Source organism: Danio aesculapii, chromosome 23 (assembly GCF_903798145.1).
Source record: "Danio aesculapii chromosome 23, fDanAes4.1, whole genome shotgun sequence".
In the NCBI taxonomy this organism is placed as follows: Eukaryota; Metazoa; Chordata; class Actinopteri; order Cypriniformes; family Danionidae; genus Danio; species Danio aesculapii.
In genome coordinates, this window is record NC_079457.1 from 31612447 (window position 1) to 31639710 (window position 27264).

At 32.8% G+C, this 27264-nt stretch overlaps 1 protein-coding gene across 7 annotated transcripts in view; it reads right to left on the reverse strand.

Moving 5' to 3' along the window:
- sulf2b (sulfatase 2b) overlaps positions 1–27264 on the reverse strand; it is a 371838-nt gene that overhangs the window by 71193 nt on the left and 273381 nt on the right. For 3 of the 7 annotated variants that reach the window (XM_056449038.1, XM_056449044.1, XM_056449043.1), the window contains exons 1-2: positions 19181–19315; positions 2307–2552 (exon numbers count right to left, since the gene is read on the reverse strand). In XM_056449038.1, coding sequence (XP_056305013.1) covers positions 2307–2484 — 178 coding nt within the window. In that variant the 5' untranslated portion in view covers positions 2485–2552; positions 19181–19315. The other 4 variants (XM_056449039.1, XM_056449041.1, XM_056449042.1 and 1 more) reach the window with 3 other exon arrangements.

The following is a 27264-nucleotide window of genomic DNA, read 5'->3' on the forward strand; positions in this document are numbered from 1 at the left end:
CAGCATTATTTTGGTCATGTATCTGTAACTTTTCTGGATTGAGAGATCTCATTTGCTTAAGCAATTAGAGATCTTTGAAACACAAAGAACAAGTATATGTGATGGTGAATGATTTTAAAAGCAGTAAAGGATTTGGTTATACTACATCATATTAACTACCAATCGGGCAACATGATATCAAAAGGACATAAAGGTATACAATTGTGTTTTTTGATGTCATTTTGATTTCAAAATGACATCAAATTGACATCTAACATTGGCATCAAAAGACATTGGCATCCAAAAAAAAAAAAAAAAAAAAAACATGTCCAAAATCGATTCCAGAACAGTCCATTAATGGATTTTTTGACATGTTTTTGACACCAATATTAGATGTCAATTTGATGTCGTTTTGACATCAAGGTAGTCAATTGGATTTTTTGACGTTTTGCCCAATATGCAGTTAGGTGTTATTTTGAGTTTACGTACATTGTAGAGATACAAAATCCAGTGTAAATTTGTAATTTGTAATTGAAGGTTTCAAATAAATAAAACCTTTCTGGTGTTATATTACTTTCTGTGTCATTATTTTGGTGGTCAACATGCCATCAATGTGTAGATGCCAAATGGATGTTTTTGACAAAAAAAGGGTTTGACATCAAATCGATTTGTATTTTTCTGTGTGTGTGTGTTTTTTTTTTTCAATCTTCCATGTCATTTTGACATCAAGGTCCCCACCTAATGGGGCAGTGGTCTTTCGGATGAGATGTTAAACCGACACCCTGACTCTCTGTGGTCATTAAAAATCCCATGGCACTTCTCGTAAAGAGTAGGGGTGTAACCCCGGTGTCCTGGCCAAATTACCTCCATCGGCCCTTACCCGTCATGGCATCCCAAGTGGATGCTGCACACTGGTGGTGGTGTGGAGAGACCCCTTGTTATGATTGTGAAGCGCTTTGGGTGTATGGCCATACTCAATAAATGCACTATATAAATACAAACATTACATTACATTACTTTGTACACAAAGCAATAGAAATTCTTATATTGTTTTTGTAATGAGTCACCAAAGATGCAATTGTAGTCCACAAATTGCAGTAAAAACTGTAATATTGTGAAACAATTTTACGATTTTTTTTGTTTTAACATTAACATAAATGAACACAAATTTATTCCTATATTGGTAAAGCCTGTGGCCCTTGAGGTCAAAAATTTGGAAGACATCAGTCACTGGGGCGCCATTTCATTTTTAAAGCACATAATGGACTGTTTGCTATGGAACTTTTTCCACACATTCAGACAACATTCATACTGAACAGCATCATTCTGAACAACTTAGCCTCTACAACAGCTGTCAGACAATTCATTTAATATTGGTGATTATTTGAAAAACATACTTTTGCAAATGGGTTCTAGGTTAATCTTTCAACCTATATAAAACTACTTCAATACAATTCACTGGACTGTCTATGCTAAGAACTGTCAAACAGTTACATTTCAGCATTTGGAAAACTGTCATTTACAAATATGGAGTTGACCACATGTAGCAAAGAGCAAAGAAATCTTAAAGGAAACTGAAAACATCAAAATTAGATAATCAAATGCAAAATACAGCTCAAAAATATATAAAGGGAACACTTGGAGTTACATTGTGTTGTTGAAGTGTTCCCTTTATTTTTTTGAATAATGAAGTATATCCATAGAAGAGTAAACCATAGAATCTACTCATGAATTTAATTATTCTCACAGGCTCTGCTTTGGGATTATATTTCGACATTATAAAATCAATGTCTGTATGTGTTCAAGTATTCATCATGGATGTGTTCTGGTGTCAGGTCTTAAATTTCAGATGGCCTAGATGCTAAGAATATAGAAGCAATAAAACTCTTCAAGAAGCTCGTAATTGCTCTTTGCGGTTATATTTATAAATATAAATTTTAAAGAATATTTTTTTATTTTATTATGCAACCTTTTCTTTGCTGCTAATTTTATTAAATTGAATCTATATTTTTAAAATTAAAATGAGTACATAAACTTAAAAAAAAAAAATCATATATTACTAACAGTTAACCTAAGAAAATTGTAAATATATTTAAATTTATTTTGAAGACAGAGCAACCATTAAAATAAACCATATTGTAATAAGACAATATAGTAAAAACATGCCTTCTGAACATATTATTTGTGTACTTTTAGTCTCCTAATCAATACATATAATTAGCTTTGCTTTATCTTTATTTTATCAGTGGTCTCCCCTCCAAAATAACATGAATGTTAATGAAAAACACATAATCCTAAATGCATCCGATTGCTCTTTTTCCACTCACCCAACTCAATGTCCTGGTCATCAGTGAGGATGAGGATAATGTTGGGCCGGATGTTTCGGCGGTCTCGCTGGAATCGAGGTTTAAGTCTCTGGTTGGACAGGAAGATGGAGGCATGAGCCACTGCCAACACGGCCAGCAGCAGTGGCAAGATTCGAGTCGCCAGTCCATGCGCCGCCATCACCACCACTAAAACTGTGACTAGTGCCGGGCTCCTACACACACTACACCAACTTCACCCTCTGGCACCTGCAGGGCAGAAGAAAACACCAAAAATGAATGCTTTATAGGGGTTTAAACTGAAAATAGGGCCAACAAGTGTAATTTCATTGAATATTTAGCATGAAATTGTGTAAAGGTAAAAGGTCTCCTGGTGGGTTGTGGACTGGATGTGGTTTCACCAGAGAGATCTTATTTATGCTACAATACTGTATGTTTTTTTTTTTTTTAATGAATTTAATTGTTATAGCTGTAAGTTATGCATATTTATTAAATATGCAGATCCGTTTATGTACATGATTGTGCTTTTGAGAAAGAAACATTTATGTATGGTCAGTGAAAAACAAAACTTTTTAAATCCATGGAAAAAAGAACTTCATGAAAAACACACAGTATTTATAGAGTATTTGTTCACAAGACTTTTGATATCTGCTCTCAAAAAAGTTGCTTGTTTAAATTACTTATTCAAAATGAGCTAAAACAACACAATTTTTGAGATTTTGTTGTGACAACTTAATTGTTTTATGTTCAATCCACTTAAATTTGTAAAAACCAAGCGGCAACCTCCCACTCTCCCTCGTGAAGCAAATATGGAAGTAATTTAAACTGAAATTCATTGAATTTCCGCTAGACCTAGCTCCATAATAGAGCAGATTTCTAATAAGCCCACGGTTAAAATGGCCAACTTTACAGCAGAAAAATATGTGTTTACAGCCTGGTACAAAGAACGATTTTGGTTCATAGCTAATATTACCATTCATGACAACTGTGAGGGAGGTGAATTTTTTTATAACTCATCTGTTTCAATTATATTAAGTTATATTAAGGCTGTATAATTAAGGGCATGGCCACTTGAGTGACAGTAAGGTCTTGCAGGTCAACGTCACTTCACCTCAGCTAATTCTGGCTGATTAGCTGCTGAACTCGGCAAATATACATCGTATTTTTGTTTTGTTTTATGTAGCTTTACACAGTCAGTTGCTTTTTGAAATTATTTCTTACAATTATCAGATGATATGGCATGCTGTGTGCACTTAATTATGCTCACAAACCATTCACGTGGCCTTCATTTCCCAGGTGAGTGAAATTATAATCTTATTCCATATCTATGAATGTATCTGTTTTACTTAAGATAATTAATCATTTATATTTTTATTTGGAACTATAATGCACTCCAGAATCTAACATATTCATTAGCTGTAAGCTACAGAACAGTCATATGAAACGTTGTCAAAGTGTTATGCCAGAATTTCATAAATAGCCCTGCATTTACTAACACAGAATATATCTGAAGTGTTTGGAAGTAATTTGCGTTTTCCTCCTGTAGAAAAACATCATAAGAACAATGTTTATTGGTTCAATGTATTACAACAGTGTTTTTAAAAGTCTAAACACTTTATTGATCTAGTATACAAACAAGCACATGTGGTCAGAACACAAACGAGTTGCAGGTAATCAAATATTAAGCGTTTCTCTCAAAAAAAGCCTGTCTAAGCAAAATGCTAGCAGGCGTCTGTAGCTCCACTCACGCTCCGCCTCTTTGCCCTTATTTAGTTACCCCGGATGAAGCAATGATGCGCAAACAAAATGGCGCCAGTTGGCCACGCCCACTTGTAGCTTCATTTGCACTCTTAAAAAACCTATGGGTGACGTCACGGATACGTCCATATATTTTATAGCCTTTGATAAAAACTAATAAGCTAACTTAATTCCTTCATGTTGTCCCATTGATTGTGTGGAACCCAGCAGTTTTTACAGTGTGGGTCTTGAAGCTTAGAGTTTTTGCTTCAAATTTATGTGAAAATCAACTTGTTTGTTTGCTTACAGAATATGAAATTAAATTTAGGCTAAAACATGACTTGGATTAGGGCTGCACTATATATAGTTTCAGCATTAATATTGCATTGTGCATTTCAAACTGAAAACAATATGCTTGCCCCATTGGCAGATTATTTCGCTTGCTTTAAGGAAAAATGACTTTATTCAGACTTATTTTTTTCTGAAAACAAAACAATATTGTTACTTGTCTCAAAAATGTTTCTTGATTTAAGAATTTAAATATTGGGAAAACAATTTTTGCATTGTGGTTATTTAATTTTTGTACCTAGATACTGTTGTACGATTTTTGTAAATTTCACAGTATTTAACTGTAATATGAACTGAACTTTGCTGTAGGGCAGTTATGCAGTATGTTACTGTATTTTAAAGTTGCATTGTGAAAATAGCTGTATCTTTTACAGTAAAGATATACAATACTGTACTTTACATATAAAGCAAGATAAATGGTGCTGTAACTGATTTACAGTAAGTTACTTGCAAACTGCTCCCAGTAAGTTACTGTAGATTCTGCAGGAAATTGTTAACAGTGTAGAGCTATTCAAACCATCTTGTAAAAAACTGTATTCATATCGCAATATATATAGCAGATAAACAAACAAAGAAAAAACATCAAAATATCAAGTTTTTCCAATATAACTTGGGCTTAACAGCCCTAACTTGGACTCAATGCAATGAGCCAGCTTCCTAATAATTGTGAACACATCTCCTACTGTTAGCAAGAAAACTGTCTGTGCATCGTAACAATCACAGCCTTTATTAAACAAAACAAGCTGAATGCAATGACACTTTAAAATGTAATGTCATTGTTTGACAGATATGATGCAAGTACCTGGACTACATGAACAATCTGACATTTATTAGTATTTTTCTCTAAACACTGAGTGGAAATGTTGCTGTGGGTACTGACTGTAATATCCGTAACTCCACGTTCTTCTTATTAAATTTCAGCTCTCAAGCTGACAGAGGCAGAGGAGAAATTCTCACACTGTACACTGAAGAATAAGAACTCATGTATATGCTTGCTGAGTTTAAAAACGCAGCCAAATAACAAAGCAAGTTTCCGTTTCTTGCATAAATCAGCCTAAAATTAATAGCAGTCAAAGAAAAAAACATATTTTGGTGAAGCAAATATAGCTTATATTAATTATGACATCAAAGAAATCTGATTTAATCTGACTAAATAAAAATAGCAGTAATAAAGTTATGAAAACTATAAATAATATACAATAAACTATGACAATTTACATTTTATTTCATAAACTACATTTATTGATCTAATTTATCTAATTATCTGCATTTATCTAAAATTCACTTTCTATTTCAAAATGTATACTTTTTATTTTATAATTAAACTTTTTCCTTATAGTTTAGACTTTTGATGACTCAAAATTCGATTTATGCCAATTTTCTCATAATTTCTACTTTTTCCTCAATTATGACTTTTATTTTTTGTACCATTTATTTAACTTTTATTATCATGAATTAAACCTTTTATTTAATTTATTTATTATTTCATTTTATTTATTTTTTACTTTAATTTATATTTTTGTCATTTTTTACTCTACTCCAATAATTATGGCTTATGTATAATTTATTTCATACATTTATTTAATGAATTCATACCAATGCATATCAATATGCATTATCAATGCAACTGTAAATCATAGGTAGATTTCAAATTTCTTTTTATTCCAGGTCATCCTTGACTGTTGTGGAGAAACGCCACAATTCAGATACTTTACTGGAAAACATTTAATTGATGCTGCTCTCATCTACAACAAGCTTCTGGAGAGATGCCCAGTTATAATGCTCTACTTTATTATTCTTTTAAAGTATAACCGCATTTATAATCAATGGAAAAGGCACACAAACATCTCTTTACCATCTGCTTCTGTGGGACAGCAGAACTGATTTATAAGAAGCCAAAGAACAAATCTATTTAATGCTAAAATAAACCAGGATTGTCAGCCTACGACCCCCAAAATAACAATGCCATTTACTCACAACCCCCACTATCCTCTGAGTTGGTTTTAATTTTACAAACCTGCACGCAACTTTTTGCTGTAATTATTAACTACTGTTTTTTTTTATCTTATGTAATAAATATGTTAATTCTAATAGTTTAATAAAATGAATTCAAAATTTTTGGAAAACACCAAGCGGTAAAACCCCCCGATCGCCCTGTTCTCCCAGCTAATGAATATTATATAATAAATGTTTGCAATAATTAAATAAATAAAAGTAAAATTAAAATAAAATAAAATAAACTACTTTGGGAACCAATAAAACAAAGACAACGGCAATCAATAAATATAATAAATAAATAAATAAATAAATAAATAAATAAAAGATTAAATAAATAAATAAAGAAAAAGAAATTATAAAAATTGAATTAAATTAAATTAAATTAAATTAAATTAAATTAAAAAATTATAAAAAAAAAAAATTAACAATTTAGGAACCATTAAAACAAATGACAATGACCATCAATGAATAATTTATAATTAATAAATAAATAAATAAATAAATAAATAAATAAATTAAATAAATAAATAATTAAATTAAATTAAATTAAATTAAATTAAATTAAATTAAATTAAATTAAATTAAATTAAATTAAATTAATTAAATTAAAAAATTTATATAAATGAACACATTAGGAGCCATTAAAACAAATGTCAATGTCAATCAATGAATAACTTATAATAAATAAATAAATAAATAAATAAATAAATAAATAAACACATGTAATTAAAAATAAAATAAAATAAAATAAAATAAAATAAAATAAAATAAAATAAAATAAAATAAATTAAAATAAAATAAAATAAAATAAAATAAAATAAAATAAAATAAAATAAAATAAAATAAAATAAAACACTTTGGGAACCATTAAACCAAGTGACAACGGCAATCAAAATATTTTTTTTAATTAAATTAAATTAAACTAAAATAAATTAAATTAAATAAACCACTTTGCGAACCATTAAAACAACTGACAACGGCAATCTATGAATATTATATAATAAATAAATAAATATTAAATACATTTTAAATTAAATTAAATTGAAAAATAAATAACTAAAATAAATAAAGCTTAAAATATGCAACTGTTTTCACCAAGGGAGTTACTAAATAACTTTGGAATAAGCTGTGTATTTCATTGAGCTTATACTATGATTGAGATCTAACCTGACCCCGTGAATTAGGATCATCGCATGCACACACACATGCAGTGTCTAGGGGTAGGCTTTTATTGTTGCACAATGCTGTTTCATGCACTGTAATCATTTCTTGAGCATGAATAATTTAATAGGATGGAATCCCCTTCTCAGCTGCTAATCTGTGCTGGAAAATAAAACCCCACCCACTGTTACCCACCATGAGCTAAATACACACACCACACACACAGCAGGGACTAATCTGAACTGAGGAGGGGGGAAACTGGGAAATATAATACTCGCAGAAGAGCCAGAGTGTGATAACCGGCGGAATCTGACTGAGCCGAAGAGGTGGAGAACGAGAATGTGTCACATCTCCAAGTCAAAGAGAAAATCCATGCTGCGAACATCCCTTTGACTGAATTATGACATGCCGAGGCTCTTTAATATTGTAATACTCCTCTTAGCAGCTCATGGCACTTGTTTTTACATTCTGTTGTGCAGTGAGTCACTGGTCTTGCTGTCTAGGTGCACAGATGAACCAATGTGACAACTAGCTCCTTGGTAATAATGAGATACAGAAATTGTATTATTAAAAAAAATCATATATGTGCTTTGAAAATGACTAAAAATGCTGCATGCCAGGCCAGTAGGGGGCAATGGTACTTTGTCTACGATATAGTTGCATATGTGATATTGACATTTTTAGACACAAACTCGCCATCTTCCAATCCCATGTTCCCCATCGCCATTTTGAAGTCTCTTCCACTACATCAAGTGAACGAGGGAAGTTTAGATAGCCACATACTCTCAATCCCTCAATTTTGACAGTCAAATTCACTGTAAAAAGCGGTTCGTTACTTTACTTTAAAAAATTGAGTAAACCCGTTGCCTTAAAAGTAACAAGTTGATTTTACTTAAGTCAGTAAACCCATTGACTTAAATTTATAATTATGCATATACACTCACCGGCCACTTTAATAGGTACACCTGTCCAACTGCTCGTTAACGCAAATTTCTTATCAGCCAATCACATGGTAGCAACTCAATGCATTAAGGCATGTAAACATGGTCAGGATGATCTGCTGCAGTTCAAATTGAGCATCAGAATGGGCAAGAAATGTTATTTAAATGACTTTGAACATGGCATGGTTGTTGGTGCCAGATGGTCTGGCCTGAGTATTTCAGAAACTGCTGATCTACTAGGATTTTCACGCACAACCATCTCTAGGATTTACAGAGAAGCCAGACTGGTTCCAGCTGATAGAAAGGCAACAGAAACTCAAATAACTACTCGTTACAACCGAGGAATGCAGCAGAGCATCTCTGAATGCACAACACATCCAACCTTGAGGCGGATGGGCTACAGCAACAGAAAACCACACTGGGTGCCACTCCTGTCAGCTAAAAACAGGAAACTGAGGCTACAATTAGCACAGGCTCACCAAAATTGGACAATAGAAGATTGGAAAAGTGTTGGCTGGTCTGATCAGTCTTGATTTCTGGGTCAGAATTTGGTGTCAACAACATCCTGCCTTGTATCAATGGTTCAGGCTGGTGGTGGTGGTGTAATGGTGTGGGGGATACTTTTTTGGCACACTTTGGGCCCATTAGTATCGATTGAGCATTGGGTCAGTACCACAGCCTACCTGAGTTTTTTTGCTGACCATGTCCATCCCTTTATAACCACAGTGTACCCATTTTCTGATGGCTAGTTCCAGCATAATAAGGTGCCATGTCATAAAGCGCGAATCATCTCAGACTAGTTTCTTGAAAATAACAATGAGTTCACTGTACTCAAATGGCCTCCACAGTCACCAGAGCTCAATCCAATAGAGCACCTTTGGGATGTGGTGGAATGAGAGATTTGCCAACACATATACTGCTTTTTTACAGTATATGTCCACTCCAGCACCTACAGTATATGTCCCAGAACGCAATATGATTGTGACGCACTGTAAAAAAATGCTTGTTTCCACACAATTGTGTTGAAACAACATGAAGAAATAAAGTTAACTGACACACCTGAAACTTGTCTATAGCACTTGTTCACTGCTGCTCTTATAGTTGTGTAAATTGCTTCCTTGTCCTCATTTGTAAGTCGCTTTGGATAAAAGCGTCTGCTAAATGACTAAATGTAAATGTAAATTATTATTTATTTTTTTTTTTTTACAAATTTACAACAAACGTAATTTTTTTGAGTGTGTCAAAACAACGTAGTTTCCATGTTCTTAAAGGTTTAGGTCATTATATTTATACCCGTTCAGATGTTCTGCCAGTATTGTACATTTGCATAAAGTAACCAATGACGTGCATCCGAGGGAACAAGATGGAGGGAAGTTAGCGAGTGAAGAGCATAGAAAAATTGGACTGGAATGCAGCGATGGTGTCCGTGAGGTCACCTTTTGCTTTCTAAATAGCACAAAAGATGCTTAAAGTTGGCGTTGACATCTTGAAAGCATCCACATCACTCCAGCAAAATCAAAAATGGGTAAAGAGGTGCAGCATGGATGCAACTACAGATGCCTGGTTGCGTTTTTCTTTGGGTGAAACACTGAACACATCATTAAATGCAAACACATGCTTGATTTTACTATATCAGTAATGTGTTTTCTGAGTTTGGTCTTTAAAAATCACAGTTTTAATGCACTGAGCCACAGTTAATGACATTTTCTACAGGAGGGAAACAGTAAAGTACTTCCAAATACTTTCAAATGTAGTCTGTATTAGCTAGGCTATTTATGAAATCCCAACGCTATCACACACCAATTTATTACTTTTTGATTTAGTGTGTAATTTGTATGAATTTGTACAATGTCATTAGTACATTTTAGTATGATTTTCTCATCCCCCAATGACAGTTGGGTTTAGGGGTGGGGTTTGGTGCCATGCCTCCTTTTAAAAATGCAAAATTTTCTTACAACTGAACTTACATGAATTTGTACAAATTAGCCACTAAACTGACAAAACATAAAATAGTTACGTTTCCTCATGAGATCAGGCTGGAAATGTAGGCATACCGTTTCAGATGACAGTTTTATAGCATTAAAGTTTTAAATAACATTATAAATAACAATACATTATTTTAAAATAAATCAAATACATTTTTAATGAAATTATATAAGACTATCACTCACTCAAAAAAAAAAGGCCAGTCTTGAATGAGAGAACTGCACATCAAGCACGTTATGTACATTATTTGACAATTGAAAGAAATAATACCAAAAGCAATGCCTTGCTTTGAAACCACAAAAACAAAAGCACAACTACTATTCCAAGTTCAGCAGCTAGAATAAGCTCAGGTGACGTGTCGGCGAGCAGCAGAGACCTGTCAATTAAGCGGCCACGCCCTTAATTATAAGAAATTAAGGCTTAATATAAATTAAATGGTGATGGTTAATTTTGCTTTGCTGACCCCTGATAAATCAGAGACTTAGCCGAAGGAAAGTGAGTAAGTGAACATAAATTAAGCGGATGAGTTATAAAAAAAATGAACCCACTTACAGTTGTCATGAAGGGTAATGAAAGTTTATTCATTCATTCATTTTCTTTTCCGCTTAGTCCCTTTATTAATCTGGGGTCGCCACAGCGCAATGAACCGCCAACTTAGACAGCATTTGTTTTACACAGCGAATGCCCTTTCAGCTGCAACCCATCACAGGGAAACACTCATACACTCTCATTCGCACATATACACCATGGACAGTTTTAGCCTCCCCAATTCACCTGTACCACATGTCTTTGGACTTGTGGGGGACACCGGAGCACCCAGAGGAAACCCACACGAACATGGGGAGAACATGCAAACTCCACACAGAAATGCCAACTGACCCAGCCGAGCCTCAAACCAGTGACCTTTTTGCTGTGAGGTGACAGCACTACCTACTGTGCCACCGCATCACCTGGTAATATTAGTTAAATACACCAAGTTTGCGCTTATACGGTCCTGTAGTTCAGCTTTGTTGTTTGGGTTGCCAAATCCTCACAAACACTGGACATGTACTGTAATATGCAAAAGACGCCATTGTTTTCACAAAATTGCGCTTTTATTGTTTACATAGAGACAACGATAATACTGTTTTTGAAAACATACACTTTGAAATGTATTTTCAAAAGTCTATATTTTCAACATTTTAAAATGCTGTTTCCATATAAATGAATGGCCAATGTCGCATATACAGTACAAAAATTGTCATCTTCAGTTGGAAGCAGTGCTAAAAACAAATTATTTATAATAAATAATATACATCAATAATAATAAAATAAATCAAATACATTTGAATAAAATTATATAACAATGTCACCAAAAAATTGAGGCCAGACTTGAATATGTGAACTGCACAACATGTTGTATTAATGGATCATTGAAAGAAATAATCCCAAAAAGCAATAGCCTGTGAAGCTACATAAAACAAAAGCACAAATATGATGTATACACCAAGATTAGCAGCTAGAATCAGCTGAGGCGATGCAGCGAGCAGCAGAGACATGTCAATCAGGTGGCTATGCCCTTAATTATGCAGTATTTTAAGGCTTAATATAAATTAAATGGTTCATTCTGCTGTGCCGACCCCTGATAAATCAGGGACTTAGCTAAAGGAAAGTGAGTAAGTGAATATAAATTAAGCAGATAAGTTATAAAAAAAATAAACCTCCTTAATGTCATGGAGGGTAATATAAGCTATATACACCCAAACAATTTTTTTGTATCAGGCTATAAACACATGTTCTATGGTAAAGTTGGACAGTTTAATATGGAGAGTTTATGAGATTGACTTTTTTCTTATTTTGTTGCAGTTTCAGTCACTTTCGTATCACAAGGGAGACCGTGATGTTGCTTTTTGTCTGTGCTCATACGCTCATGTACACCATAAAACCCAACAGTTAACTTTATCAAATGAAATAAGTGTAGTTAACTCAAAATTGACTAAAAGATAATTCTTCATTTGAAAAGAGTTTGAACTTCGTGTTGAAGGTAATGAGTTAATTAAATACCTCATTACTTCAACTTAAATGTATTAAGTTCAAAGTACTCATTAGGATTAGGTTTTGAACCTAAATGTTGCAATCGGTTTCCTCCTCAAATGGTCTGAGTTACGTTAACTTTTTGGTTTTACAGTGTAATTTTTGTTGTTTGGGTTGTCAAATACTCACAAACGCTGTACAATGTACTGTAATATGCAAAAGACACCATTGTTTTCACAAAATTGCACTTTTATTGTTTAAATAGAGACAATGATAATACTGTTTTCGAAAACATACACTTTGAATGTATTTTCAAAAGTCTATATTTTCAACGCATATACAGTACAATGATTTCATCTACAATTGGAAACAGTGCTGTGCAAACGTACCCCAAAGTGGCACCTTCATTCCAGACTGTAATATTTCTCATTATGAACATGCAAATATCATTCTGCTCTGATTCATTTAAACTAAATCATGCAAAAGACTAAACTAACAGCTTTGGTTGCGCTGACACACAGATGGCGGAATTGAATTTATTTCGTTAATTATCTTTCAACACGGAACTGCAAGACAGACTGCACTTTTAAAAGTTAGTCCACTTACAGTTACACTGAAGGAGATGAACAAATTATCACATTTAATTTGATCACAGCAAAGGGCAAATGAGTCATTAATCATCCTTATGTATGCATGTCAACCTGCACGATTTCTCAATAAAAACATTGGGAGGAAAATCTGATTCAAATCCACGTAAAATAGGGGTTATAAACTGACAAATCTAAATTACCTCAATCTTTTGACATACAGGTCATTTCAGAATTCTAAACTTTCTAGTTAGTCTAAAAGCAGCTTATATTTGTCAAAATTATCCTAATTACATAATATGTCCTTTTCACACTGCTTCACCCCATGTTATCATCGTTTTCAACACCTCTTTCAACCTTGGGTAAAGAAACATTTCACACTTCAATTTGAAGATGGAGTTAGCCCTGCTTTTTTACCCGGGGTTATGTACAGTAACCCTGCTCTGGAGAAGGGTTAGCACCACATTTGCGGTGTTAACCTCGCATTGAGGCACCAATTTTGGTTCAGTGTGAAATGGAGAGGGGTTTGCCTGATGCTGCTGAATGCTTGGCAACAGCCAATCAGAAATTCCCTGATTGTTTTCTTTCTGTTGTACTTTTGTCTTTGATTTCTTGCTATTGTGCATTTCACGAAGCTTAAAGCTGCTAAAGACCTATGCTGTGACATCATTTAAAAAATTACTGGCAAATAGGTTGATAATAATAACCCAGGGTTCATGAATGTACAGTCTAAAACACCTTTTAATGAATAATTAGGATAAACAGAGGATAAACAGTTAACCACAGCCTGGTATAGTATAAGCAACGTGAAACAGGATTCTGTAAACAGGATTTCGTTTATCCTGAGTTTAGTATGACCCAGGGCTAAAAACTTAGAGAATGAAAAGCCTTATAGGGTAACTTAACTCTGCCTCCACAGTAAAACGAAAAACGACTACTTCAGCATCACAGCCTGTTTAGCTCCATCCAATAATTCATGCTGTAGAATGTAAATAACAAGGAGGGCAACAAACACAGAAACCAAACTATTGATTATTCAACTATTGTTCAACGAAATTATGAAACTTTATTTTCTTTTTTTCAATAATGTTACAAACTACATGAGAGGATTTTTTAGAAAGTTTGAAACTAAAATATGATGCTGTATTTGTGATAATGTTGCACCCGGCAAGTGTGAGTAACTATTTGTTATTACACAGCTCTCTCTGGTATGTTATTTCCAGATAACAACTTCAAAAACTAATAACACAGGCTCATCTAGGTACTTCAAATCACCTTGACCATCAGTTTTTTCATATTTTATAAGCTTATCTGTCATGTACTCGACATGGCCTTATGAGCTGTTTTTACTTTAGAATTTTTTTGTATGGAAAATTAATTTATAATGATTACAACCCAGGTTCATTCTGAAAATGTACCTCAATATACATTTCTGGAGAGCACCAAATACATCCCAGAAGGTACGTTCTTTTTGCAATTTTTGTTTTCGCAACACCACCAGAGGCCGCTGTGTACACTTTTTGAGATCTCAAACTTTTCTTGCGAGTGCCATTTGCGCCTGTTGTTCTCGCGTAAATCCACCAGAGGCTGCTGTGGACTGACTGTCGACTGACTGACTGACTGACTGACTGACCGATCAACTGACGCACCCTCCTCCTTCCCTAAACCCAACCAATAGCTTTTTCAAAAGCACTGATTGACCCACTTCCCTAAACCCAACGACAGTTTTAAAAAGCAATTTAAAAAAAAGAAAAGCTCTTAAGGCATTCAGATTTTTACCATGTTTTCAAATTTTACCACATTCTCACCATGTTATTTACTTCCATGACATTACTAATGAATGTCTGCCAACATTCATTGCAAGCTAACTGTACAAACTGGTCACAGAGGGAGAGCCTTCCATACGGAGGTAAGCGGTCAGCTGGTAAGCGTGAAAAGGAACGGCATCATAACGCCACGTAGTGTCCGTTTTAAAGACTAAATGCAGCCATACATTCTTCTAGCTACATAATTTGCGATCTCCAGAAATGTATATAGGGCTACGTTTTCAGATGAGCTTATTGTATGTTGAATGATTAACACCATGGTCACCAAACCAACTTGTAATATTACAACAACCAAACACTCATGGTCATTGAAAACTGAACCAGTTTGCAGAGTGCACTCTTTGAGTGTTGCCATGCCCTCTTATATTAAACGAAGAGTCTCTGCTCTTATGCAGTCCTGGTTATGTTGTTAATAAAGCTGACTGGTGCAGGTTATGTTATCTTAGACAATAAAGTGTTTGGATTTAAATGTAATATAAGCTGGTTCTAATTGGCTTTTCTTTCTCTTTTTCAAGTAAGATCTGGCAAGTGAATTCGCACTTTATTTCTTGTCAATTCTTGCTCTGCATATTTAGGAAAACATCACCTTTACAATATGATACACATTTCAATGCATTATTAACAACTAGTTGTTCAGTTTTTTGGAGTGAAGTCAGTTGTTGAGTGTGGTTTATTCAGTTATGTAAATGACTGTACAGTGTGTACAGAACAGGATTAAATTCTGAAAGGTGAATTGACTGATGTGGTCTTAACAACTATGATATAAAAAACAAAAAGAAAAATGGAAATAACATTTGGTTATTCATTCATTCATTTTCTTTTTGGCTTAGTCCCATTATTAATCAGGGGTTGCCACAGCGGAATGAACCACCAACTTATCCAGCATATGGTTTACGCGGCAGATGCCCTTTCATCCGCAACGCAGCACTAGGAAGAACATTTGGTTAGTAATCATATATTTAAGAAACTAAGATGGTCATTGTCTTCCACTGAAACTTAAAATAGTCTTTGGATCTTCTCAAATCATTATCATTATTATCAATTATTACATACAATTCTACAGTTCAAAACAGCTCATCAATATTTTGTACTAATATTCGCATTATTTTACATTAAATTATTCACTCAAATTCCAATTTTTTTGCAAATAAATATATTCCATAATAAAAGTCAAACAAAACTACTTACATAAGTAAACTAAGATCAGCGTGTTAATCTGTACAAATATTTGTTTCTAATGTTGACCAACGTCTTAGCTTTGAGATTGCCAGAAGTATTTCCAAGCCAAGACAGCTGTGCGCCTCAAAAAGGAGGAAAGGAAACAAAGAAAAAGAAAGGAGTGAAGCAAACAGACGCTGGTCTCTGAGGAGACAAATCACAAACCGCTTTAGCCCTCCGAGACATTAATAGAGCCGCACAAACACGTCCTCCATCTCTATTCGCAACTAGACAAATGCATCACACAAAAACACACACATCCTTGCTGGAAAATCATATTTTGTCTGTATCCACAAAAAAAAAACATTTCTCTTTAATGGTGCTCTGCGTGTTAGCGCACCGAACACAATGACCAAGAAAGGGAATTGATTTCTATGACATTACTGTTATTCTTTTTACAGAAAGTCACACTGACATTTAGTAGGCTGGCACAGGGTCATCAAGGTCCACAGAATGTAATTATACTCATAACGATGGATTCTGGGAAATTATAAAGCACATGATGAAGCCTAATAGGTAGCTTGCGTTTGGTCATTACAGCTTTTCTATTCTAGTTCTATGTGTTTCCTGTACTTTATGGCACTGATAAAATTACAACTGATACAACTGATATGTGCATTTGAAGTCAATAACATGAGATGAATCAGAGAAAGTTCTTAAGACGCTTCAGAACGGTAATTTTTTTTATTTTATTATATTTTTACTAAAAAGGTTAGTACTGTTGCACAACACTTTTCCCATTCAAACTCTCCCGTTCCCTTGGCTTTCTTCCACTATACTGTACACTTTATCTGAGATTTCACAGTACAGCTGCTTTTGTCCAAAACACAATATACGGATACTCAGCTCATAGCCACTAGAGAGAGAGAGAGACTGAGACGCTTTTACTGCCAGTCCTCAGTGGAACTGTAAAAACAGCGGCTTTACTCAAAGATTATATTTAAAAGAGGAGGAGATCGCGAACACTGCTTTTACCGCTCACACAGAGATTTCTGTAGAATTTACACAGCAGAGCTCCATTTACAAAAAATAAGCTATAGTATGAGACAGTGTTTAAGTCATTTTATGAAGTATCAAGTGTTTTCTCAGACAGCACAAAGCAGAGCAGCATGCATGATGCTGTAAATATCAATACTCATTAAAGTGTTGCATTTATTACTGGCATATACTGATATAAATGTAATTAATATGGTGTTACCAAGCAACAGTGCCAAAATATTACATCATGTGAGATACACAGAGAGGGTTTATAATGGCTTTACACTGGCGATCAAAGTTTAAAGTTGGAACTGTTCGTTTTATGTTATGAGCTAAAAAAAATATTTGACTTTATACACTTTAACTTCAGTTTCAAATATAATTTAGTACTGATAGAACAAACTAAGGTTGGAATTTATTTATTTGTTGTTATTTAAATATTATCCAGATTTGATTTAAAATTGATCTGGTATATGGATTTGAATGTAAACTCTGAAAATAAGCTGTCTCAGTTGCTCCAATTAAGGATAAATTGCCTCTGAATTTACATCCTAATGTGAATTCGAAATCCAAATTTTAACATGAACTCTGAAAACAGGTAGTCTCAGTTGTTTCATTTAAGCATAAATTGCATATGAGTTTTCACCCAATGTGAATTCGAAATCTGGATCTAAATGTGAACTCTGAAAACAGGTAGTCTCAGTTTTTCAATTTAAGTATAAATTGCATCTTAATGTGAATTCGAAATCTGGATTTAAATGTGAACTCTGAAAACAGGTAGTCTCAGTTGTTCCATTTAAGCATAAATTGCATCTGAATTTGCATTTAAAATGAATTCGAAATCTGGATCTAAATGTGAACTCTGAAGACAGGTAGTCTCAGTTGTTCAATTTAAGTATAAATTGCATCTGAATGTGAATTCAAAATCTGGATTTAAATGTAAACCCTGAAAACAGGTAGTCTCAGTTGTTCAATTTAAGCATAAATTGCATCTGAATTTGCATTTAATGTGAACTCAAAATCTGAATTTAAATGCGAACTCTGAAACCAGGTAGTCTCAGTTGTTCTATTTAACCATAGATTGCATGTGAGTTTGCATTTAAAGTGAATTCGAAATCTGGATTCAAACGTGAACTCAAATCGTATCTGAATTTAGTTTTAAATTCTTATTTGGATTGAATCCAGATTCTGGTTTAAATGTAACTTTGAATTACATCGGGATTATCTTATTAAATCTAAATCTAAGTGTTATTTCAAATCTGAAATTAAATGTGAACTGTGAAACCAAATTGTATCTGTATTTGCTTTTAAATGATCTAAATTATATATAGTTTTTTATTTTATTATATACTATAACAATACAATTTTAAATCTTACTGAAACTGCGGACCTGCATCTGTATTGAATATGAACGAATATTTTATGTAGAATTGCATCTAAAAGCAAATTGTGAAATCTGGATTTAATGTGATCAGTTCAATTCATGTAAAATAGATAAGCAATATAACAATATTAAATTATTTTAAACATGAATTAAAACAGATTTAAATTAAATATAAACTACAAATTCGACTTTTGATTTAAACGTAAATCTGTTAATTTGGATTTCAATCTAGATATAATTGTGAACTGCCAACTTAGATTGAATCTGAATGTGGGTTTAAACCAGCTTTCATCTAGATTTTTATATAAAAATTAATTGAGTTTGAGGTAGAATTGCTATTTTATCTAGATCTAAATCTAATAATAATTCTCAAATAGTTCCACATCTAAATGTGAACTCAAATCCCAATCCGCAACAGTCCAATACAGTGTTAAAAAAATGCTACAAAACAAAAAGCAACACAACAACTTACTAGCCTGAAGTAAGCAGAATCTGGGTTAATGTCGAGTCGATCCCTCAACAGTCACACAAACCCCTTCAACTTTTGAGGAAAACACCTCTCGTCCTCCGCTTTCCTTCATTCTAACCCTCCTTTCCTCTTCTGTCATCTCATCTCCCGCTTGTTATCACAATCATCCCTCTCTCTTTTTAGCTCTCAAACACCTCGCATCTCGATCTCTCAGCTCAGCGAGTACAGTACCTCATGGTGTCGATGTCTCGCTCATCCCACATTAAAGTACAAATCCAGATATGGAGCACGAAGGGCTACGGGACCATCTTAACGGGATCCTGGAGAAGCAGATAATGCTGGAAACACTCCACACACACTCACAGCACTTACTCATCTGTCTGTGTAGGTCAGTGCGCTGTAGCTTTATCCTTCTCTCTCTCTTTCTCTCTTTCCTTTTCTCCACCCATACTCTCTCATTCTAGCTTTATTGCACCTCTCTCTCTCTCTCTCTCTCTCTCTCTCTCTCTCTCTCGGCTGCTATAATTCCATTCCCACTCATCTCTTCTCTGCACTCCCCCAGGATTGATGTGTTGTAACCTTGAGCTCTGCTGCTTTCAATTTATTGTCCCTCTTGCCCCCATCCCGTCTTCGGGTAAGGGTTAACGGAGCATCGTACCATAACAAAACAGAGGAATAGGGTCCCATCTGTGTCCCGTTTCTGCTCCGTCGACCACGCTGCTCTGCATACGAGAACGCTCATTTACATTGCATTATAGTAACAAGCAGCTCAAACGAAAAGCCCCTTACTATTTATATTTACATGAGTTGGGGATGAAAGCCCACCACATTTAAATTTAGATGGTTTGCTGGCGATTATATTTACATGCTAATCATTTTATAGCGAAACTGGATGCAAAATTGATGTGATATTGTGGTTCATCGTGCTAGCTGTTTTGGAGATCTGTTTAAAGCAATGTGATAATTTAAATAAAATAAAAAAAAATTTTTATCGCTGTAGTTACACACACACACACATACATACATATACATACATACATACATACATACATGCATACATACACATATAAATATGTGTATACACACACACACACACACACACACACACACACATACATATATATAATATATATATATATATATATACTATATATATATATATATATATATTATATTAATATATATATATATTATACACAAAGAGTTAAAGTCAACTTATTAGCCCCACTTTGAATATATATATTTTTTATATATTTACCAAATTATGTTTAACAAAGCAAGGAAATTTTCACAGTATGTCTGATAATATTTTTTCTTCTGGAGAAAGTCTTATTTGTGTAAATTTTTAGCTAGAATAAAAGCAGTTAAAAAAAAAACAAAACAATTTAAAGTCAAAATTATTAGCCCTTTTAAGCTATATATTTTTTTATATTCTGCAGAACAAACCATCGTCATTCAATAACTTGCCTAATTCCCCTAACGTGCCTACCTATTTAGCCTAATTAAGCCTTTAAATGTCACTTTAAGCTGTATAGAAGTGTCTTGAAAAATATGTAGTAAAATATTATTTACTGTCATCATGGCAAAGATAAAATAAATCAGTTATTAGAAATGAGTTATTAAAACTATTATGTTTAGAAATGTGTTGAAAAAAATAGTTGTCCGTTAAACAGAAATTGGGAAAAAAAACAACAACTAATAATTCAGACGGGCTAATAATTCTGACTTCAATATCTTTATATCATTCATTTGTTTTCTTTTTTCGGCTTAGTCCCTTTATTAATCCGGGTCACCAGTGGAATGAACCACCATCTTATCCAGTATATGCTTTATATATATTTGCATTTTTTTCACTAAACTACAGTTTTTAAACCAATAGTTTTGTCATGAATTTTATTTAAAATCTAAATGTAATGCTAAATTTTAAGAATATAAATGTGCATTGTGAAACAAATCTTGCTGCCTTCACTGAAAACATTATTTTTGCTGCTTGTTCAAACTACTTATTTAAAATTAGCTGAATCAACACAATTTTTGAGTTTTTGGGAACAACTTAATTATTTTATGTTCAGTCCGCTTAAATTTGTAAAAAAAAAAAAAAAAAAGTTAACTTAATAGATTTGTGTTGGGACAAGGGCTGCATGATTAAGCAAAAAAAAAAAAAAAGATTGTGATCTGAATTCAACCCCCCCACAAGATCTTTATCTATAATCTGCCCTTCTAGCCACAACCCAACACTGGGAAACACCAATACACTCTTGCAATCACACACATACACTACAGCCAATTTAGCTTATTAGATTTACCTATAGTGCAATTTATTGGACTGTGGGGGAAACTGGAGCACCCGAAGGAAACCCATGCGAACACAGGGAGAACATGTAAACTGCACACAGATATGCCAACTGACCCAGCCGGGCTCGAACCTGCGACCATCTTGCTGGGAGGCGATCGTGCTACCCACTGCACCACAGTGACACCCACAAACTGTATTTATAAGGTATAACTCACCCAAAAATGTCATTTCTGTCTTAATGTAATGATGTATTCACGGCCGTGAAATCACACGTGAGCTGACACACTGTTTACTACTGAGAGGACATGCCCGCAAATGAAATTTAGTGAACAGAACCTGCACAAGCTTTGAATTACAGGTAATAAAATTATGAATACAACTGTTATTTTTACACTGCACTGTACAACATGTCTACCTCAATGACAAATGTTTACCTGTACAGTAATTATATTTAATCCAATATTTGCACAACATCCGCAGTGCTTTTATTCTAGCCAAAATAACTCAAAAAGACTTTCTCCAGGAGAACAAATATTATCAGACATACTGTGAAAATTTCCTTGTTCTGTTAAACATCATTTGGGAAATATTAAAAAAAGAAAAAAAAATCAAAGGGGGTTTAATAATTCAGTCAATCAGTCAAACTAAGAATATTAGGTTAAACTTTGCATAAATAAACAAAATATTTAACTTATTAAAATAACTTAAAGTAATGTACATAACATACTGTGCATAATATTTTCTGTGATTTTAATATGTATTTCATAATTCTTTAAACTTTTTTCATTATAACTAATTTTCAATTAAAATTTTATTAATTTAGTCATTTTTATTGATTTTTAATTAATTTGTATAAATATATAAATTAAAAAAACATAAATATATTAAATCTATATAGTAAAATAAAATTTCCACCATTTTTACATGCCTTCTCCCTGCTTAATAGTTAATTTTATATAATTGTGGTCTTTAAACAACAGAACAAATCCTCCATGTGGTTTCCAAATGAATATGTGCTCATAAAAGACACTGCTTTAAACAAAACACACCTCATCAAACCGCAGACCTTGTTCAACTCCCCAAAGTATTTCACGTCTTTTACCAGCCATTAACTACCAGCTAAATACTGCCTTTCTTGAGCAGGAGATAAATGTGTGTTGTAAAGTGGTCGGAGTAAAAGACAAGCACAAGAGATAAAGCCCAGATAACAGAAGAGGTTTTGTGAGTAAAAAGACCCTGATGGACTCTATGGCTGTCTGGGGCAGAAAGCTATTGATTCAACATACGCACTTGAACACACACACCCAGAGAAATAAGGGCAAGACGCACTTCCAGGACATCTGTCTTATAACCGCAAAGCCACCTGGAATTTCAACTTCCACTTTTCACCATTCACAAATGAATCCCATAACATTTCTGGCCATGCAAGAAAAAACGAGGAAGAAACAAAGAAATAAAAAACGCTACCTACCGTTCCTACTGCGAGGCAGCTCAACAGAGCGGTCTGTGTTATTGTCAGAGAGAAGAAAAAAGGGAACTGTCCAAATTGTCTGGCCTTTCTTTTTAATTAACTCCGTCCTATTTGCTTCTTCTTATCGGGGCTCCATTAAAAAAAGACGAGAGAGAGAGAAGAGAGAGAGGGAGAGGATGAGAGAGAGCCTGAACCGAGGCATCTAAATGTTTGCGATGAGAGGAGAGGAGGGCAGAGGAGAGAGAGAGGAGAGAGAGGAGAGAGAGAGAGAGTGAGAGAGAGAGAGAGACACAGAGAGAGGAGAGAGAGATAGGAGAGAGAGAGAGAGAGAGAGAGAGAGAGAGAGAGAGAGAGAGAGAGAGAGAGAGAGAGAGAGGAGAGAGAGAGAGAGAGAGAGAGAGAGAGAGAGAGAGAGAGAGAGAGAGAGAGAGAGAGCATTTCATTAAACACAAAAGGTACTCGAATAATATGCTGCTGGTTAATAAATGAAAAGACTGAACGCGCTGAACATATTTTTACACACTGCGGCAGATGCACATTTAGAAACTAGCAAAGCTGAACTAGCCTGCAAGGTGAACTAACTCTTAAATTTTATTTGGCAGGTTTGTATTTTAAGCAAATCACAGGCCTTCATCACACTGTAAAAAAAAACAATCATTTTACAATAAAAACAAACAAACTGTAAAATAATGGCTGTTAAATTACAGAAATTTCCCGTAAAATAATGGATGTTAAATTACAGAAATTAACTGCAAAATAATGGATGTTAAATTACAGAAATTTACCGTAAAATAACAGCCGTTAATATAGAAAAAATACTGTAAAATAATGGACATTAAATTACAGAAAGTTACCATAAAATTACAGTCGTTAAATTACAGAAGTATACAGTTAAATAATGGCCGTTAAATTACAGAAATTTACAGTAAAATAACGGCTGTCAATTACAGACATTTACCGTAAAATAACAGACATTAAATTACAGACATTTACCGTGAATTAGCACACGTTAAATTACAGACATTACCATAAAATAACGTCAGTTAAATGACAGAAATTTACCATAAAATAATGGCCATTAAATTACAGGAATTTACCATAAAATAATGTCCGTTAAATTACAGAAATTTACTGTAAAATAATGGACATTAAATTACAGAGTTACAGTAAAATAATAGCCATAAATTACAGAAATTTGCCATAAAATAACGGGCATTAAATGACAAAAATTTACCGTAAAATAATGGCTGTTTAATTACAGAAATTCACCATAAAATAACGGGCATTAAATTACAGAAATTTACCTTAAAATAATGTCTGATAAATTACAGAAATTTACCATAAAGTAATGACCATTAAATTACAGAAATTTACCGTAATGGCTGTTAAATTACAAAAATTTACCGTAAAATAATGGCTGTTAAATTAAATAAATTTACCCTAAAATATTGGCCATTAAATTACAAACATTTACCATCAAATAACAGACGTTAAATTACAGACATTAACCATAAAATAATGTAATTAAGGAACTTATATACTTATATAATATAATATAAAATAATCAATATAACAAATGCATTTCTCAATGTTATTTTATATATTAATTATTGGACCTTACTGAGAAGATTATTCTGCATAAATACACTAATATTAAAATTGTGTATAGATACACTGTAAAAAAAAATCAGTTATTTTACACTTTTTTTTCTGGCAAATCTTACAGAAATTTAACATAAAATAACAACGTTAAATTACAGAAACTTACCATAAAATAATGGACATTAAATTACTAAAATTTCCTTACATTTTAATTATTTTATAGTAAATTTCTGTAATTGTTCTGCCAGAAAATAAAGCGTGAAATAATTTTTTTTACAGTGTATCTATACACAATTTTACTATTAGTGTATTTATGCAGAATAATCATCACAGTAAGGTCCAATAATTAATACATTAAATAACATGGAGCAATGCATTTGTTATATTAATTATATTATATTATATTATATTATATTATATTATATTATATTATATTATATTATATTATATTATATTATATTATATTATATTCTTAAGTTCCTTAATAAAAAAAACAATAAATGTAACTTTGTTGTGAATTGTTACTGAATATTCATAATCTTACTGATCAATAATAATAATAAATGCACTAGATTGATCAAATATTAATCAAAACATTTAAAATGTTTTTGTGTTTGTTGTTACAAAAAAATTATTTCAAATAAAAGTCTATATTTTTCAAGAACCCTGGAAAAAACTTTATTGAGGTTTCAACCAAAAATAAAGTATTTAATTTTTTTTACATTAATAATAATAAGAAATCTTTTTGAGCATCAAAGCATATTAAATTGATTCACGAAGCTCTGAAAGATAAGCATCTGTTTAATTATTAGCTTGTTTGTACACAGAGATTGTAATATCTGTGTATATCTTAAGAAAGCAAGTGAAGAGAGTTATAAATGAATAATAAACACAAAGCAATCCACATAAAAACAACCGTCTGAGTCACCAATGAACACGAGCACTAGAATATTACAGTTTTTATTTATTTGGAGCAGTATACTTCTCCAGTTATATAATCGTAAAGGGTACAATACGATTCCCACAGCAAATACTCATAATCATCATAATATTTACAATAATAAAATCCCAGATATTCAATAAAACACACTGCCACAATAAAGCAGAAATGAATAATAAAATAAAAAATAAATAAAGCAACAATATTCTAATGAAGCATTTATTTAATTAATTTAATGTTCAAATAAAGTTCAGATAAATGCATAATGATTTCATCTTCATTTTTTTTCTAATTCATACAAATATAATAATAACTAATGTATTTTAACTTAAATATTTAAATGTTTATTAATCATGCGGTGACTTTGCCATTTTTAGGTATAGTGTTAATTACTTAATAGTTAAATCTTTGCTATTTAAATCTTTGTTATACTTTGTTTATGCTTTCTTCTCAATTATTTTACAGTTGTTTCCCTGGACTACAAAAGTAATTCAAAAATACTGTATATTTTCTTTAAATCATTATTTTATGTTTTATTGTTTATGCTTTATTTGATCTGATCCTTCATCATATGTACAAACCATAACAAGCTAAAAATTGTCAGGTTTTTAGAAATTTTGTTGTGCCGTATTGTCATTATATATATTTTTTGTCTGTATAATGTAAGTAATTTCTTTGTATTTTTACATGAAATTACAGACACATAAACAGCTGAAAGCACAATGAAGCCCTGTGACTTTTTTATTCTTTGTTTAATGAAGCAAGACTGTTTTTACTGTACTTCCTATATTTTCTTTTTCTTCTGGAGAAGGTTTTAAGGTCAGTATTATTTATCCCTTTAAGATATATATATATATAGTAGGGCTGGGCAATATGGGAAAAATATCATATCCTGGTATTTTTAGGAGGAATAACGGTATACGATATCTATCTGGTATTTTCCCATAAATGATTACTTGAGAGTTAAAGCCTTTATTAAAAGTTTATTAAACATTAAGCAAAATATAATTCAAACACAGGGGTTTCCCTTCTTGTTTACAAATAAACTGCACAAAAAATAACAGCTGCACAAAATCTTTGATAAATAAAATATAGTACAGGTTTTTCTCCTGCTTAAAACTGTTGCACAACATTTCAAATTATAAACAAAATATTTGATAAATAAATACAGTACAGTGTTTTTTTCCTGCTTAACCCTATACTCTACTGTGCTGTTGTGCAAATAACAAAGTAAACAGAACCATGGAAAACATAAATACATTGTCAGAGCAATGTTGTGAGCACACTTAAATGACACAACAAAATATTGTAGGACAGAAATGACCAAATGTAAATAAGAAACATTATTTTGTCACATTTACAGTGTTGTTATAAGTAATCCTGTATACCACAGTTGTGTGATTTACAAACAACAATAAAATCAGCTGTATATGTTTTTTAGTTACACATTTACATGTATTGTGCACAATTATTAAACAGTGCACATATCGATGAAGTCTTTCACTCCATGTAAAAACTCTTCCACTTTTTCTTTTGTTTTGACTAAACTTGTTTTACTAATATTAAATACGGAGATGAAAACGAAAAGACTATAGATGTGAGATATAACGAAATTGTTTCAGAGTACTGTAATGAACTGCTGGTTAAACATATAAATGTAAACAGTCATTATAACAGAGCAGAACGCAGAGCTAAATGTGTTATAACGTAAATGTAAAGAAGAGACCGTCGTGTAATAAATACTGAACTTATAATCAGTGAATATGAGGAGGTTTCACTTTCAATATGCGGTATGAATTCCTTCCATTTTGGCGTTTTTAATTCTTTTAAACACATTCAGGTGTTGCTTGTCAATTTGACAAGGCTTCTACGTTCGTTCTTGCTGTCAATTGCAGAAGAAATGATCGATAAAAGGTTTCTGATAAACCGCTGTGACAGCAGCAGGCACTGTATGACGTGTGTACGCGAGTCAGATAGATTTCTCACCACACCTGCACTGCACGTTC